The sequence below is a fragment of the Lepidochelys olivacea genome (assembly GCF_965140295.1).
Source record: "Lepidochelys olivacea isolate rLepOli2 genome assembly, chromosome: 18".
Classification (NCBI taxonomy): domain Eukaryota; kingdom Metazoa; phylum Chordata; order Testudines; family Cheloniidae; genus Lepidochelys; species Lepidochelys olivacea.
The window spans coordinates 8,296,176-8,310,643 of NC_140428.1; the positions used below are offsets into that span (position 1 = coordinate 8,296,176).

At 63.1% G+C, this 14,468-nt stretch overlaps 1 protein-coding gene across 2 annotated transcripts in view; it reads right to left on the minus strand.

Moving 5' to 3' along the window:
• Positions 1-568: 568 nt before the first annotated feature.
• The window catches only part of HSPG2 (heparan sulfate proteoglycan 2), a 193,686-nt gene continuing 179,786 nt past the window's right edge, over positions 569-14,468 (minus strand). For both annotated transcript variants that reach the window (XM_084651586.1, XM_084651585.1), the window contains exons 81-95: positions 14,365-14,464; positions 14,005-14,114; positions 13,653-13,761; positions 12,249-12,347; positions 11,914-12,135; positions 10,990-11,234; positions 8,315-8,486; positions 7,852-7,974; positions 7,123-7,179; positions 6,688-6,763; positions 6,216-6,294; positions 4,406-4,476; positions 3,646-3,729; positions 3,227-3,330; positions 569-2,549 (exon numbers count right to left, since the gene is read on the minus strand). In XM_084651586.1, the coding sequence (XP_084507712.1) occupies positions 2,377-2,549; positions 3,227-3,330; positions 3,646-3,729; positions 4,406-4,476; positions 6,216-6,294; positions 6,688-6,763; positions 7,123-7,179; positions 7,852-7,974; positions 8,315-8,486; positions 10,990-11,234; positions 11,914-12,135; positions 12,249-12,347; positions 13,653-13,761; positions 14,005-14,114; positions 14,365-14,464 (1,824 nt within the window). In that variant the 3' untranslated portion in view covers positions 569-2,376. The remainder of the gene's footprint in view (positions 2,550-3,226; positions 3,331-3,645; positions 3,730-4,405; positions 4,477-6,215; positions 6,295-6,687; positions 6,764-7,122; positions 7,180-7,851; positions 7,975-8,314; positions 8,487-10,989; positions 11,235-11,913; positions 12,136-12,248; positions 12,348-13,652; positions 13,762-14,004; positions 14,115-14,364; positions 14,465-14,468) is intronic.

Sequence of the window (14,468 nt, forward strand, 5' to 3'; positions counted from 1 at the left end):
ACACCAATGGCCACTGCTGCCCCCTGCGTGACCCGGCTGAGGCTGGGAAGCCAGGCACCGGGCTGGTTCAGCACGGCTTATTTAGGAACAGTGACCAACCCCCATCTTCTGCTAAAGGGGCCCTGGGGCTTTCCCCCAGCTCCTGCACAAACAGCACCGGCTCCATCCGGCTGCAGCTGGGCTCCCCAAAGGAGGCTCTGGGACGGGGGCAAGCAGGGCTGGCAGGTCCAGCAGGGGCCAGGGCCCTAGCCCAAACACCCCAAGGGAAACGCTGCTCCCCAGCCAGTGGAAGAGGAGCGTGGCCTTCGCCTGGCTCCCATCACACTCCCCCATGAAGCCCCACCAGGTGCTGGCTCGGCTTAATGGGCCCATAGGACTGGTGGGGCCCTGCCAGACTCTGCATCCAGCCCCCTGCCTGCCCCCTCACTGGCAGCTGTTTGGTGACTCGTTAACAAAGAGGGACCCATGGGACAACTGCTAACACCCCCTGTATTGAGTCCTGGCCCGGCTGGCAGGCGCCCGAAGCAGACACACGGGGCGAGGTGCAGCTCACCCTCCGACAGACAGCTCAGGCGTTACTTGTCGTTTAATAAGAATCCAGTGAAACAGCACGAGCCGGACGTGGTCTGGGGTTGGGTGCGTTAGGACGCCATCTGAATGGCAGGAACACAAGCAGCCCGGCTCCCTGCCGGTCTCTGGGGTGGCAGCCGCCCCGGAGAGAAGGGCAACGCAGGGCAGTGGCAGCGGGACCTGTGCCGTGTGCTGGCACCTTGCTCCAGGGCGGGACGTCACTCAAGGCAGAGAGGTGACATTGGCTGGGCTCTGTTAGAACCGGTGCCCTTGGAGCTCCCGGTTCTGCTCAGGGAGCTGGTGGTGGGCTGGGGCAAAGGGCTGTTTGCAGTGGGCTGATCTGCCCAGCCTGCCGCTGCCTAGGCCGAGTTGTCTCTGTCCCACTATGTGGTGCTGGGCAAGCTCCAGCCAGTGCAGTCGGGGGCGCGATTTGCAGGGCTCGGCGCTGGGTGAGTGCTCAGTTCTGGACCTGGCAGAGCCGGCAAGAGCAGTGAGCGAAGATTGTCCTGTGAGCAGACGGCTCCAGAGCAGGGAACGCCCCCTGCCAGGCACGGCAGGGCAGGGAATGGGTGGGCAGCTTTCAAGGGTCTGCCCAATGGTTGTTGGGTGAATAGGGGCAGCCCAGACCCCAGAGGGTCCTGCTGCTAGTAAGGCACTTGCGTCTGTCCGCCCGTCTGACTGGGGAGGAATGATCTTTGGGGGGGGTCCCAATCCAGCCCTGAGGGCTGGTCTGCGTTGCTGCCCATAGGGACACGTAACAGCCTCTGCTCCTGGGATGCTCCTGCCGCCACCACTGGTCTCTCTGTGGGGCCCTGGAGTGAGCCATGGGGCTGCCGTCATGCCTGGGCCCCCAGCTGTGCATGCGGGATGCTGGCCAGGGTACCCTGCAGCATGAGCTGTTGTCGCTCCCGGGGCCTGCCCCTCCAGGAGCCTGCCCCTGCCCTCCTGCTCTGCGGGCATGACCCTCCGGGTGAGGGTCTAGGGAGACAGCTCAGCTAGTGGCTTGGGGCAGCCGTGGTGCGGGTGCTGGAGTGTGGCTGAGGCAATGGGGACGGCCAGTGTAAACAGACCAGATCCTGGTGGGAACCCCTGCCCTGGCCTGCTGGCTCCTGTAGTGCTGGCCCATGGAATGGAGGGGGTGGGGGTGACCAGGCTGGGAGCCCCCTGCCTGCCCCCTCACTGCTCCCGGAGAGAGGGGGCAGGCTCTCCTGTCGATTCCCCCCGAGCGGGGTGAGGCATGCCACCTGCAAAGTGGGCTGTGACTTCGATCCCACTCTCCTAACTCTGGAAGGATGAATGTGGATCCCATCTCTCCCCAGAGGAGAAAAGATGCCCCGTCTCCCCAGACCCCCATCCCTCAGCGGGCATGGGGCACAGCAGAGCCAGCTGGCACCCTCCGTCCCGCTCAGCTCAGGGGCACATGCTCCGAGTGCTGAAGCTGGAAGGCAGAGGGGTGGGCTCCCCATCCCGTGGGGCCCTTGCTGGGCAGGACGTGGAGGGGCTGGCGCTGGGTTGGGCTCCCGGCTGTCTATGGCCACGGGCCCATGGCGGTTGGGTCAAATCCACCGTCTCCTCAGGTGCGAAGGGTCCGCGTTCCCGTGGGGCTGGCGGGAGGCGGGGCTGCCCCCTGCTGCCACGCGCCAATCACACAAACAAACCCTTCCCCCACTCGCTTGGGGTAGCAGCGAAGCTCCATTTTCCTCTGGGTTTCTTTACAAAAATGAATCATCGTAATAATAAGCAGCCGAGGTCCCCCAATCGGCCTGCGGACGGGGCCGGCGGCGGACGGGGCCGGTGGCAGCCAGCCTATGAGGGGCACTCCTGCATGTTAACTCCCGCCTCCGAGTGATGCTGCAAGTCAATGGGCTGCCGCGGCGGCTGGCCCGGCTGCTCGTGGCTCAGCACCAGGTTTTTAATGCACCCTGTGATTCCGGAGCGGAACTTGCCGGCGGTCAGGGCTCGGATGGCAGGAGCGCCTCCTGGGGGCGAGAGGAGAAACAGTCAGCTCCCAAAGACACTGCCGGGGGCAGCCCCAGGCTGTCCCGAGCGCTCCAATGGCCACAGCCGGGACTGGATCACTCCACATGGCCCACTGCTCTTCATGGCCTGTCAGAGAGCAGGCTGGACGGACTGAGTCAGACCCAGCACGGCAGCTCTTACGTCCTGTTCACATGGAGCGGTGGGGAAACCGAGGCATGGAGCGAGCTAAGGACACACACAGGGCGAGGGGCAGAGCTGGGGATGGAACCCCCTCCCCTTCCCTGCTCTAATCACTAGACCCTTCTCTCCCTTCTTGGGAGGGGGGTTTATGGGAATTCCCCAAGTGACCACGATCCTCTCAGCGCATCCCAAACCCGTGAGTGTGCAGAATCGCACCATGTGACACACCTGGGCTCCGCTGGCCCCATCCCGCCATGGGAAGTGCCCGGCCTGGCAGCCCTCTCACTCCTTCTTCTGTTCCAGAAGCGGTGGTGCTGGTTCAGACAGGGCTCCTGGGCACTAGGTCCCTGGGCAGGAGGGCCCAGCTAGCGGGCAGGGGTAGGGGAGAGCCCCAGTTCCTCCCCTCCCCCTCCCCAAGTACACCCAGGTCTCCCAAGTCCCACACAGCCCGTCCGCTCGTGCCCTGCAGGTCCCCAGGGCGCCAGCCCAGCCTCACCTATGTACACACTGCCTTGGGTGTTCACCATGACGTTGCTGCCTGGTGACTCCCCGCTCACCAGCTCCTCGCCATCCACCTGAATGGAGCCCCGCCTGCCTTCCCTGCAGGACACAGAGACAGCTGTGAGCCAGGCTCGTCCAGGGCCAGCCCCCATCCCAGCCGGGAGTGAGGGGGCAGGATGATCGACCATGGGGGAGCTGCGCCCACTGACACCAGTGACTCCCCTGCCACCCCACTGGGCTCCCCGGCTCCAGGCTGCAGCCTGGCTCAGCCCCTCTGCAGGGGGAGCCCGGGACTAAGGACCCTTTCAGAATAGCTAGAGGGCTGCCTTGCAGTGGGATGGCTCCCTCCCCTTCCCTTCCCAGGGGGATGTCTGGCTGTAGGACGGTGCTGAGCGAAGCCCTGGGGCCCCTCACCGAACGGCCGTCACTCTGTGCCACTCTCCATCATTGACTGGGTCCTCAGAGACGATGTTGGCTTCGCCGCTGCCCAGCTGGTAACTGCAGGGAGAACAGCTGGTATTAGCACCCACTGCCAGGGGGCAGCGTCCGCATAAACCAGTGCTCGGGGGGACGAGGGGGGGGAGGCGGGGAAACAACAGCATCCACCCATTACCCAGCACTAGCCGGGGGGGGGGCAAGCAGTGTCTGCATCGCCCAGTGCTCTGGGGCAGTGGGGTCTGGGGGAGACCGGGGAAGGGTGGTTCTGGGACCCTGGGGGTGAGGCTCGGGAGGGGGGGTCTAGGGTCTCAGAGACGGGAGAGTGGATCTGACATGAAAGAAGTGGGGAGAGAAGGTGGGTCTGGGATCCTGGGCAGGGGGAATGTGGATCCAGGCTGCAGGTAGGTCCAGGGTCCCAGGTGTAGGGGGAAGGTGGGTCTGGGGTTCCAGGGAGAGGTGGATCTGGGGTCCTGGGTCAGGGGGAAGGTGGGTCGGGGTCCTGGGGGCAGGTGGGTCCGGGGTCCTAGGAACAGTGGGAAGGTGGATCTGGGATGCCGGGGGGAGGTGGACCTGGGGGCAGGGAGAAGGTGGGCCCAGGGCAGGTGGATCTGGGGTCCCAAGGCAGGAGCTCTGGGGTTTCTAGCTTGTGCTCTGGACATGCTCCCTGGCTGGCAGAAGGGGTGCGTCAAGGGACACATGGCCATTTGCTCCTCGGCTGGCACCAGGCCATGCTCACCTGAACACCAGGTGTCCATCTCTCAGGCCGAGGCTGATGAAGTCTTTGGCTTTGCCGTTCTGCCCTTGTTCCTGCCAGAGAGAGGCATTATGAGATTGCTGTCTCCTGTCTGACTGGGACCCTGCTCAGGAGCCAGCCCGGGAGCCATGGGCCCTGCCTGCCATCCAGGAACGGGTCCGGCTGGGCCCAGGGCATGAGCCAGCCAGCGCTGTGGGGCCCATGAAGCAGGCAACAAGCAGCGCACGCTCACCTGCAGAGCTTCTTGGCAACACTGGGCTGGATGCTCCGACTGACCCCGTATAATGGGGAACGCCTGCATGGGCAGCCAGCTGCACTGCCCGCGGGGCGTGGGAAATCCCACCCCTGCGCGGCTGCGGACAAGTGGGGGACATGGCTGTCGGGGGCCGAGTTGCAGGGAGTGATAGCTAATCGGGGCTCCCCGGGTGTCCCTGGCCGGGGTGCATGCTGGTGCTCGTGCAAACTTGCGCCCCTGCAGCAAGCACAGCCTGGTGATCCCGGAGGCCGTAAGCCACACTGCTGCTCCCCATCTGGTGTCAGGCCCAGCGCCTGAGGGCACTGCAGTAAATACCTCGTTAGTAGCATGTGGCTTGAGGGCAGGCTGCCCCGTCACCTGGAGGAGAAACGTGCCACAGGGCAGTGAAATGTCCATTGCCAGCAAAGCAGCATGCACCAGGGAGGTGATGGGGAGCCTGGCAGCCATGGCATGGCTCAGGGAGTAGTACCCTTGGGCGACGCCAGCCCGGCGTGGCATGGAATGAGCAGTTGAGCATGGCAGATTAGTACGGGCCTGGCTCTCTGGCCTGAGACAGGAGGCACAGGCCGGCTTCATGCATGTGCAGGCAGATCAGACAGTGTGGGTGGATAGGATGTGAGTCCAGAGTGGAGCCGGGTTCCAGCCCATGCCATAGCTGGGGAGGGAGCAGCCCAGCATGCTGGCTGGCGCACTATGCCCACGTCCTGATCACACTCAGCAGCCAATCCCCCAACTGACAGCAGGGGGCACTGCTGGTCAGACCCGCCTGGCACCCAACAGATTCCCTGTGCCCTGCTCCTCCTCTGCCCCAGGCCGAGCTGCGGAAACAAGGCCCCTCTCCCTCCTCTCCAGAGGGCAGCCAGGAAGCTGGCTACTCTGCATGCTCTGCCCTTCCTGAGGGCCCATGCACCTGGCCCTGCCCTTCATCCTGGCTCCCCACAGCCCATAAGCCCCTGAGGGGCTCACTGTGCTCCCAAGTGCTGAGGGAGAAGCTGGTACCCTCCAGTGCCCTCTCAGCCATCTGGGATGCCCTGGCCCTCTCCCCAGTGGGGTGTGCCCAGCTCCGTCCTGCCTCACGCACTGGCCCCTCTTCCCCCCTTGCTGGCTGCTCTCAACCCACCGCTGCAGAACTCCAGGCCGGCAAGTGCTGTAGATGGAGTCGCCCCGGCCGGGGACATGGCTGCAGCCCGTCCCTGGTGCCGCCCTCAGCCCTGGAACCCAGTCCCGCAAGGCATGCTGGAACCATGCTCACCCCTGGGCTTTCATTGCCCGGGCTGCCCTTGTCTCCGACCTGCCCCTCCCACCTCTCCCTCTGGATCTGGCCTGTGTCACCCTCACCTGGCCCAGCCTCCGTTCCGGAGTGCCAGGGAGCCCAGACAGCCCTTCTCCGTCACCCACCCATCTCCTACCTGCCCCAGCCACCCATGCTGGCCTGGTTCCCACCTGCCCCAGCCCAGCTCCTCTCCGCCTTGTGCTCACTCCGAGCATCCCCCCACATAGCAAGGGCCGTGGAGCCCAGCCCCCAGCGCGACTCACCACACCCTGCCAAAGGAGGAGGCCGTTCGGGGAGCGGGTGCGCACTTCCAGCTCAATGGTCTCTGGAGACTTGGGGTGACTGCAAGGAGAAGGCAGCAGCTGTCAGCCCTGGGCCCCAGGGTATACGGGCAGGGAGCAGAGACCAGATCATGGCATGCCCCGGGAGCCCTGCCCCCCCAGCCTCCAGTCCCCCGACCAGGGCCCAGCTCTGTCATTCCTCTGCCCCCAGAGCCAGGCCACATGGCCTCTGGTGGGGCTTGGTGAGATGGCTGCTCCCGGATCAGCCTGCCCAGCTCACGCTCCAGGCTCCCTCCCCGGCTACGCGGAACACCATGTGGCTGGCACTGGGAGCTGGAGCCAGTGCTTGCCCCAATGGCACATGCTGGGAGCTCCGGGCCTTCCTGAACACAGACGGCACGTGGGCAATGGGGCCATGCCCCTCCTCCCCCGCCCAGCATAGGGGCCCACTCACCTGTGGGGCAGCACGTGCCGGGGGAGCGCGAGGTAGCCACTGTCCTGGAAGTAGGCTCCGTACTGGCCTGGGGCATCTGCAGGGCAAAAGCTGGGATCAGACAGCAGCGGGCGCTGGGAGCCGCCCCGTCCCACACCTGGGCTTACCATTAACCCAGCTGCGCCCAGAACCCTCTGTAAGGAGCTGGACCTGCCCCTGCCGCAGATGCCCTGGGGCGAGGGGGTGAGCACAGGTCAGCCAGCGCTGCTTCCTGACGCTTCCCCCCCTGCAGCTCATTGAAGCCCACCACCTGGGGTGAGCTGCCCTCCCGCCCTTGGCCACCCCCCGCAAGGAACCTGGGAGCCGCTGGGCCAGGATGCCCATGGGTGTTGCTAGTACAACGAGGGGGAAGGAGAGAGGCGGTGGGGGAGATGCCAAGTAAAGTAGGTACCGTACCGTTTCCCCCGCTGCCCTCCAGGGCCCACTCACGGTCCAGCGCCGCCAGGGCCAGGCCTGCATGCAGCAGAGACAGGCGTGGGTTACAGGGAACACAGCGCAGCGGAGCAGCCCAGGGCACGAGCGCTGCGCCATGCCAGGGAGCGGGCAGAGGGCTTGGCCCAGCCAGGGAGCCCCCGCAGCCCTGCCAGCTTGGGCCCTGGAGCTGGCTCCCCACTGGTCCCTTCACTGCACAGGGCTGGGGGTACCAAGTGCCACGCTCCAAACCAGACCAGCTGCCCCCAGCCCCAGTCCCGAGCACACGCTGCCCCCAGCCCCAGCCCCGAGCACACGCTGCCCCCAGCCCCAGCCCTGAGCACACGCTGCCCCCCAGATTCCCAAGCCATGGCACACTGCTTCCTTCAAGACCCCGAGGCCCCGATGTGCTGCCACCTGACCCCCCCAGCTCCAGATATGCTGATTCACCATCCTCCCAGCCCCGGCCATGCTGCTGCCCACCCCTGTCCCCTGTACACTCAGCTTTGGTTCCCTCCCTTGGTCTCTACAGGCCCCCGAGCCCCCCACTGACTCCTCCCCTCCCCCTGCACCCACGGCGCCCAGAGGCCTTCTGCTGCCCTGCTGTGGCACCTGCCTCTCTCTAAGGGCCTGGCTAGATCCCTGGCAGGCCCCCTGGGGCTGTGCGGGGGGCAGGAGAGGCAGCCCCCTGCCCGCCAGCCCCAGTCTGCGTACCCTGCTCGCAGTAGGTCCCCGAGAAGCCGGCCGGGCATAGGCACTGATCTGCCTTGCACATCCCGCCGTTCAGGCAGGGGTTCCTGACCAGGCACTGATCCTCGGAGAACTCGCAGCGATTGCCTGTGGGGAGACAGCCGGGGGGTTGTGGGCAGCCACAAGGGGGCACGCACACACGTGTGAGCACACACGCACGCACACACGCACATGCACTCCGGCCCCATGTCACGGATCCCCAGGGAGAGGGGACCCCAGCTGTGGGGGACCCGCCCTGGGCACATCCCCGAGCCGCATGCTATGAGTGGGGATGCCCAGTTCAGGGCCCCTCCTCACTCCGGTGGAGGGGCTGCAATCTGCTGCCAGCCGTCCCTGGGCCCTTGGCAGGGCAGGTGGCAGTGCCCCGGTGCGCAGAGGTGTTCCCAGCCCTGCCCATGCTGCGACTGCGGGGACAAGGCGTGCCCACCTCGGAAGCCATCTTGGCACAGGCAGTGGAACTCATACTCGCCGGTGGGCATGCAGGCGGCGCCGTGCAGGCAGGGCCTGCGGTCGCAGGGCGAGCTGTCATAGCACTGGGTGATGCCCCGGCTCTGCAGGAAGCTGTAGGAGATGTCCACCTTCTTCCCATTGATCGACACCTGGGGGAAGGGAAAGGAGACGCCATGTCACCGGCACACAGGCTCCCTCAGACTCAGTGCCCGGGGCCTCTCTGGGTTTAGCCAGATGTGTAGAAGAATAGTAACTATGGCAGGCGACCAGCTTGGCTTCACAGTGAAATCCTTGCTGATCTTAAACACAAAAAAGAAGCTTTCAAGAAGTGGAATACTGGACAAATGACCAGGGAGGAGTATAACAATACTGCTCAGGCATGCAGCAGTGAAATCAGGAGGGCCAAATCGCACCTGGAGTTGCAGCGAGCAAGAGATGTTAAGAGTAACAAGAAGGGTTTCTTCAGGTATGTTAGCAACAAGAAGAAAGTCAAGGAAAGTGTGGACCCCTTACTGAATGAGGGAGGCAACCTAGTGACAGAGGATGTGGAAAAAGCTAATGTACTCAATGCTTTTTTTGCCTCTGTCTTCACGAACAAGGTCTGCTCCCAGACTACTGCACTGGGCAGCACAGCATGGGGAGGAGGTGACTAGCCCTCTGTGGAGAAAGAAGTGGTTCAGGACTATTTAGAAAAGCTGGATCTGAGAGTGCTAAAGGAGTTGGCGGATGTGATTGCAGAGTCATTGGCCATTATCTTTGAAAACTCCTGGCGATCGGGGGAGGTCCCAGACGACCGGAAAAAGACTAATGTAGTGCCCATCTTTAAAAAAGGGAAGAAGGAGGATCCTGGGAACTACAGGCCAGTCAGCCTCACCTCAGTCCCTGGAAAAATCATGGAGCAGGTCCTCAAGGAATCACTTCTGAAGCACTCAGAGGAGAGGAAAGTGATCAGGAATAGTCAGCATGGATTCACCAAGGGAAAGTCCTGCCTGACTAATCTAATTGCCTTCTGTGACGAGATAACTGGCTCTGTGGATGCGGGGAAAGCAGTGGACGTGTTTTTCCTTGACTTTAGCAAAACTTTTGACACGGTCTCCCACAGTATTCTTGCCAGCAAGTGAAAGAAGTATGGCTGGATGAATGAACTATAAGGTGGATAGAAAGTTGGCTAGATTATCGGACTCAACGGGTAGTGATCAATGGCTCCATGTCTAGTTGGCAGCCGGTATCAAGTGGAGTGCCCCAAGGGTCTGTCCTGGGGCCGGTTTTGTTCAATATCTTCCTAAATGATCTGGAGGATGGTGTGGATTGCACCCTCAGCAAGTTTGCAGATGACCCTAAACTGGGAGGAGAGGTAGATACGCTGGAGGGTAGGGATAGGATACAGAGGGACCTAGACAAATTGGAGGATTGGGCCAAAAGAAATCTGATGAGGTTCAACAAGGACAAGTGCAGAGTTCTGCACTTAGGATGGAAGAATCTCATGCACCGCTACAGACTAAGGACTGAATGGCTCGGCAGCAGTTCTGCAGAAAAGGACCTAGGGGTGACAGTGGACGAGAGGCTGGATATGAGTCAACAGTGTGCCCTTGTTGCCAAGAAGGCCAATGGCATTTTGGGCTGTATAAGTAGGAGCATTGCCAGCAGATCGAGGGACGTGATCGTTCCCCTCTATTCGACATTGGTGAGGCCTCATCTGGAGTCCTGTGTCCAGTTTTGGGCCCCACATTACAAGAAGGATGTGGAAAAATTGGAAAGCGTCCAGCGGAGGGCAACAAAAATGATTAGGGGACTAGAACACATGACTTATGAGGAGAGGCTGAGGGAACTGGGATTGTTTAGTCTGTGGAAGAGAAGAATGAGGGGGGATTTGATAGCTGCTTTCAACTACCTGAGGGGGGTTCCAAAGAGGATGGAGCTCGGCTGTTCTCAGTGGTAGCAGATGACAGAACGAGGAGTAATGGTCTCAAGTTGCAGTGGGGGAGGTTTAGGTTGGATATTAGGAAAAACTTTTTCACTAGGAGGGTGGTGAAGCACTGGAATGCGTTACCTAGGGAGGTGGTGGAATCTCCTTCCTTTGAGGTTTTTAAGGTCAGGCTTGACAAAGCCCTGGCTGGGATGATTTAGTCGGGGATTGGTCCTGCTCTGGGCAGGGGGTGGGACTAGACGACCTCCCGAGGTCCCTTCCAGTCCTGATGTTCTACGGTTCTAGGGGCTCTGGGGCCTACACTGAGGAGTTTGGCATTGCCCCAAACTGGGCAGTCTGCACTGGCACAGAAGGGCCCTTTCAGAGCTGGGTAGAGAACACAGTATATGTGATCCAGGCTGCCCGGGAGCCACTCAGTGCGTGACCTGGTCCCAGGCTGCCCCAAGCTGAGCCGCCGGCCCCCCGCTGCTAAATAGGAAGGGGTTCACCTGCCCCCTATGGGGCGGTTGGGGTTGGTGTTTGTAAACCACTTCCAGAGTCAATGGCACCACTCGGAATAGAACCCAGGAGTCCTGACTCCCAGCCTGCCCCTGTTCACCCCACTAGGGCCCACTCCTTTTCCAGTGCCGGGGATCGAACCCAGGAGTCCTGGCTCCCAGCCCGCCACCTCCTCTGACTCCACTCCTAGTACGGCTCAGGAGTGACTCCAGAAGGGTGTGACTCACCTCCCCAATGCAGCCATGGAAGCTGGAGCTGATGCTGGCAGCTGCAGGCAGCGTGACAGATTTGTCCACCCCGCCCAGGTACATAGGCGTGCGGAGGTTGAGCCCTTGGCTCTTCCCCGGGGAGGACCTCTTCACCGGCTTGCTGCTGTCTACCTGCAGGGTGCCATCCTTGTTGATCCGTTCTGCCGAGACTTTGTGCCACTGGCCCAGGGCGAGTGGCTCTGTGCTCTGGAGCACAGCCATGCCTGCGAGAGAGAACGGTGAGACGGGCATGCCGCCTGGCGCCGAGCTCAGGGCACGCCCCGGACTCTCTCCTTCACCTGTAGTGGCAGGGTAGCTGCAATCTCCCCTGCCAGGGCATGTCAGGACCTCGCAGGATGGCGGGTGCTTTCAGAGCCCTATGCCCTGCCAAGGAGCATCACAGGGGCCAAGCACAGGAGCCAGTGACAAGGCAGATGGCTGCAAGGTCCTGGATCCCGGGCTACAAAGGTCTGTGTGCTGGGAGGGCACCGCAGAGCCCGTGTGCCCGTGACGAAAGGGAGCCAGTGCGGTGTGGGGCTTGGGGGGCTGAGGGAATTGGCCATGGCCCAAATGCAGCCCCGGGCAGCAGCAACGGACCGGCCTTCCTGGGGGTGAAATGAGCGTGGTGGGGCAGCGTCCCTTGCCCAGCAGGCACCTCCCAGAACAGCTCCCCGCGCAGCTGGCACCAGCCGCCTGCATGCAGACAGTCACAGCAGACAGGCCACAGAAACTGAACCCTCCCCGTCAAGAGCTGGCCCGGCCCCGCAGCCGGGGAGGTGGGGCGAGCGCCAGTGGGGGGGCTGAGGGACAGATGCCAACACCCAGCCCTGCTGGGGCCCCAGCAGGCATCTTCGCTTGGGGTGGGACTAGCGCCAGCCGTGCCCAAACGCCCGGCGCCCTTACCTGAGCCCAGCTCGTAGCGGAACTCCACGTGCCCGCTGGCCATGGCGAGTGACACGAAGTCCTCCACGGGGGCGCCCGATCCCCCGCTGAACAGGACGAGGCCGCTGGGGGACAGCGGCTTGAACTCCACCTCGAGGCGCAGCTCGTAGTGGATGTTGGTGAGGGGTGGGTAGGAGATGAACGAGTCGCTCCCACTGAAGGAAGGGGTGGTTGCCATGACGCCTGTGGAGTGGGGGTGTTACTGAGGACCGCCCCCGGCCCCAGCCGCCCTTTGACCCGCAGGTCCTTCCGACTGGGGCAGGACTGTCCCTGCCAGGCCCGCCCGCCCCACTCACCTTCCATGCACGTCTCCCCAGACTTGCCCAGGTGGCAGCGGCAATGGTAGCCCTGCCCGTCTGCGCGGTTAATGCAGGTGGCATCCGGTCCGCAGGCCTCTGGGGAGACGGGACAACGGGGCTCAGCGCTCGGGCAGCACAAGGCTGGGCAGGGAGGGCCGGGGCGAAAGGAGCGGGGGCATTCTGGCTGCAGTGGGGTGCCCTTGCTCCGCTCAGGGTGGGGGGCGCGGAGCAGCTCCTGCGGCGCAGTCAGGCCATGGCCAGCACCTGCTCCCAGCACGGCCCCGTGGCTCCTAGTGCAGGAACTCTGGGGAGCCCATTGGACGGGCCATGCCCTGCTCACATGGATGGGGCAGCTGGGAGGTCCTGGCAGCTGAGAGATACCTTGGCCCCTGGCAAAGCTCCTGCTGGGCCAAGGGTGGTGACAGCACCCCCCTACTGAGCTGCCGTGGGGCAGTGCTGTAACTATGGGGTGACCCCTTACTGAGCTGCCGTGGGGCAGTGCTGTAACTATGGGGTGACCCCTTACTGAGCTGCCGAGGGGCAGTGCTGTAACTATGGGGTGACCCCCTACTGAGCTTCCGAGGGGCAGTGCTGTAACTATGGGGTGACCCCTTACTGAGCTGCCGTGGGGCAGTGCTGTAACTATGGGGTGACCCCCTACTGAGCTGCCGTGGGGCAGTGCTGTAACTATGGGGTGACCCCCTACTGAGCTGCCGTGGGGCAGTGCTGTAACTATGGGGTGACCCCTTACTGAGCTGCCGTGGGGCAGTGCTGTAACTATGGGGTGACCCCCTACTGAGCTGCCGTGGGGCAGTGCTGTAACTATGGGGTGACCCCCTACTGAGCTGCCGAGGGGCAGTGCTGTAACTATGGGGTGACCCCTTACTGAGCTGCCGTGGGGCAGTGCTGTAACTATGGGGTGACCCCCTACTGAGCTGCCGTGGGGCAGTGCTGTAACTATGGGGTGACCCCTTACTGAGCTGCCGTGGGGCAGTGCTGTAACTATGGGGTGACCCCCTACTGAGCTGCCGAGGGGCAGTGCTGTAACTATGGGGTGACCCCTTACTGAGCTGCCGAGGGGCAGTGCTGTAACTATGGGGTGACCCCCTACTGAGCTGCCGTGGGGCAGTGCTATAGCTATGGGGGGCCCCTTTGCTGAGCTGCCGTGGGGCAGTGCTGTAACTATGGGGTGACCCCCTACTGAGCTGCCGTGGGGCAGTGCTGTAACTATGGGGCAGCGGTGCCGTGGGGCAGTGCTGCAGCTATGGGGCAGTGGGGATGGGGCGGGCAGTGCTGTAGTTGTGGGGCAGCGGTGCCGTGGGGCAGTGCTGCAGCTATGGGGCAGTGGGGATGGGGCGGGCAGTGCTGTAGTTGTGGGGCAGCGGTGCCGTGGGGCAGTACCTGGGTGGCAATGCAGCGCCTGCGAGTGTTCACAGTTGCTCCCCGTGAATTCCTGTGGACAGTGGCACACGTAGCTGCTGCTCTCCGAGTCTCTGCAAGTGCCTCCATTCTGGGGAGGAGCAATCAGAGGGTTAGAACGGCAGAGGGGACAGAGCCCTGCCCCCAGCTGCTGCTGACATCCCACAACACAAGGAGCCCTGGGGCCAGCACATGCCATGGGGGAAAGCAGAGCCCCCTCGGGCCAAAGCCCCTCAATTACACTGGTGCAACCCCAGGGAAGGAGGGTCCCAGCATATGTCTGAACTGTGCATCAGCTCTGCCCCGAGGGGCCAGGGGTCAGGGAGCGAGTTACCTGACATGGCCGGTCCCGGCACGTGGGACAGTTTGAAACACCATGAGCTCTCAAGTCCAAATCCTTAAAGATCACCTCCTCGCCCTGGACCAGCAGTTGGCGCACACAGCCTGGGGGACAAAGGGAGCAGGGGCAGTCAGAGCACGCTGGGCAAAGGGCAACAGCAAACATCCGGCCGAGGTGGGGGTCTGGGCGGAGTGCCCGGGGAACAATGAAGGAAGGAACCCTGCTGGGCAAGGGGCTCAGAATCCCTCCATCACCATCTCACGGCGGTGTTCTCCACACACATGCAGGGCTCCCACACTGGGCGCCCCGGGGCGGGAGTCTCAGAGGGCTGCGCGAGGAGCGGGAGCCACTCACCCACAAAGCCGCTGCTGAGGCCGGATTTGGCGACGGCGGTGTAGTCGGGATAGCCGCCGAGGTACAGCTCCTCGTTCAGATCCAGCCCTTGGAATTTACCCTGG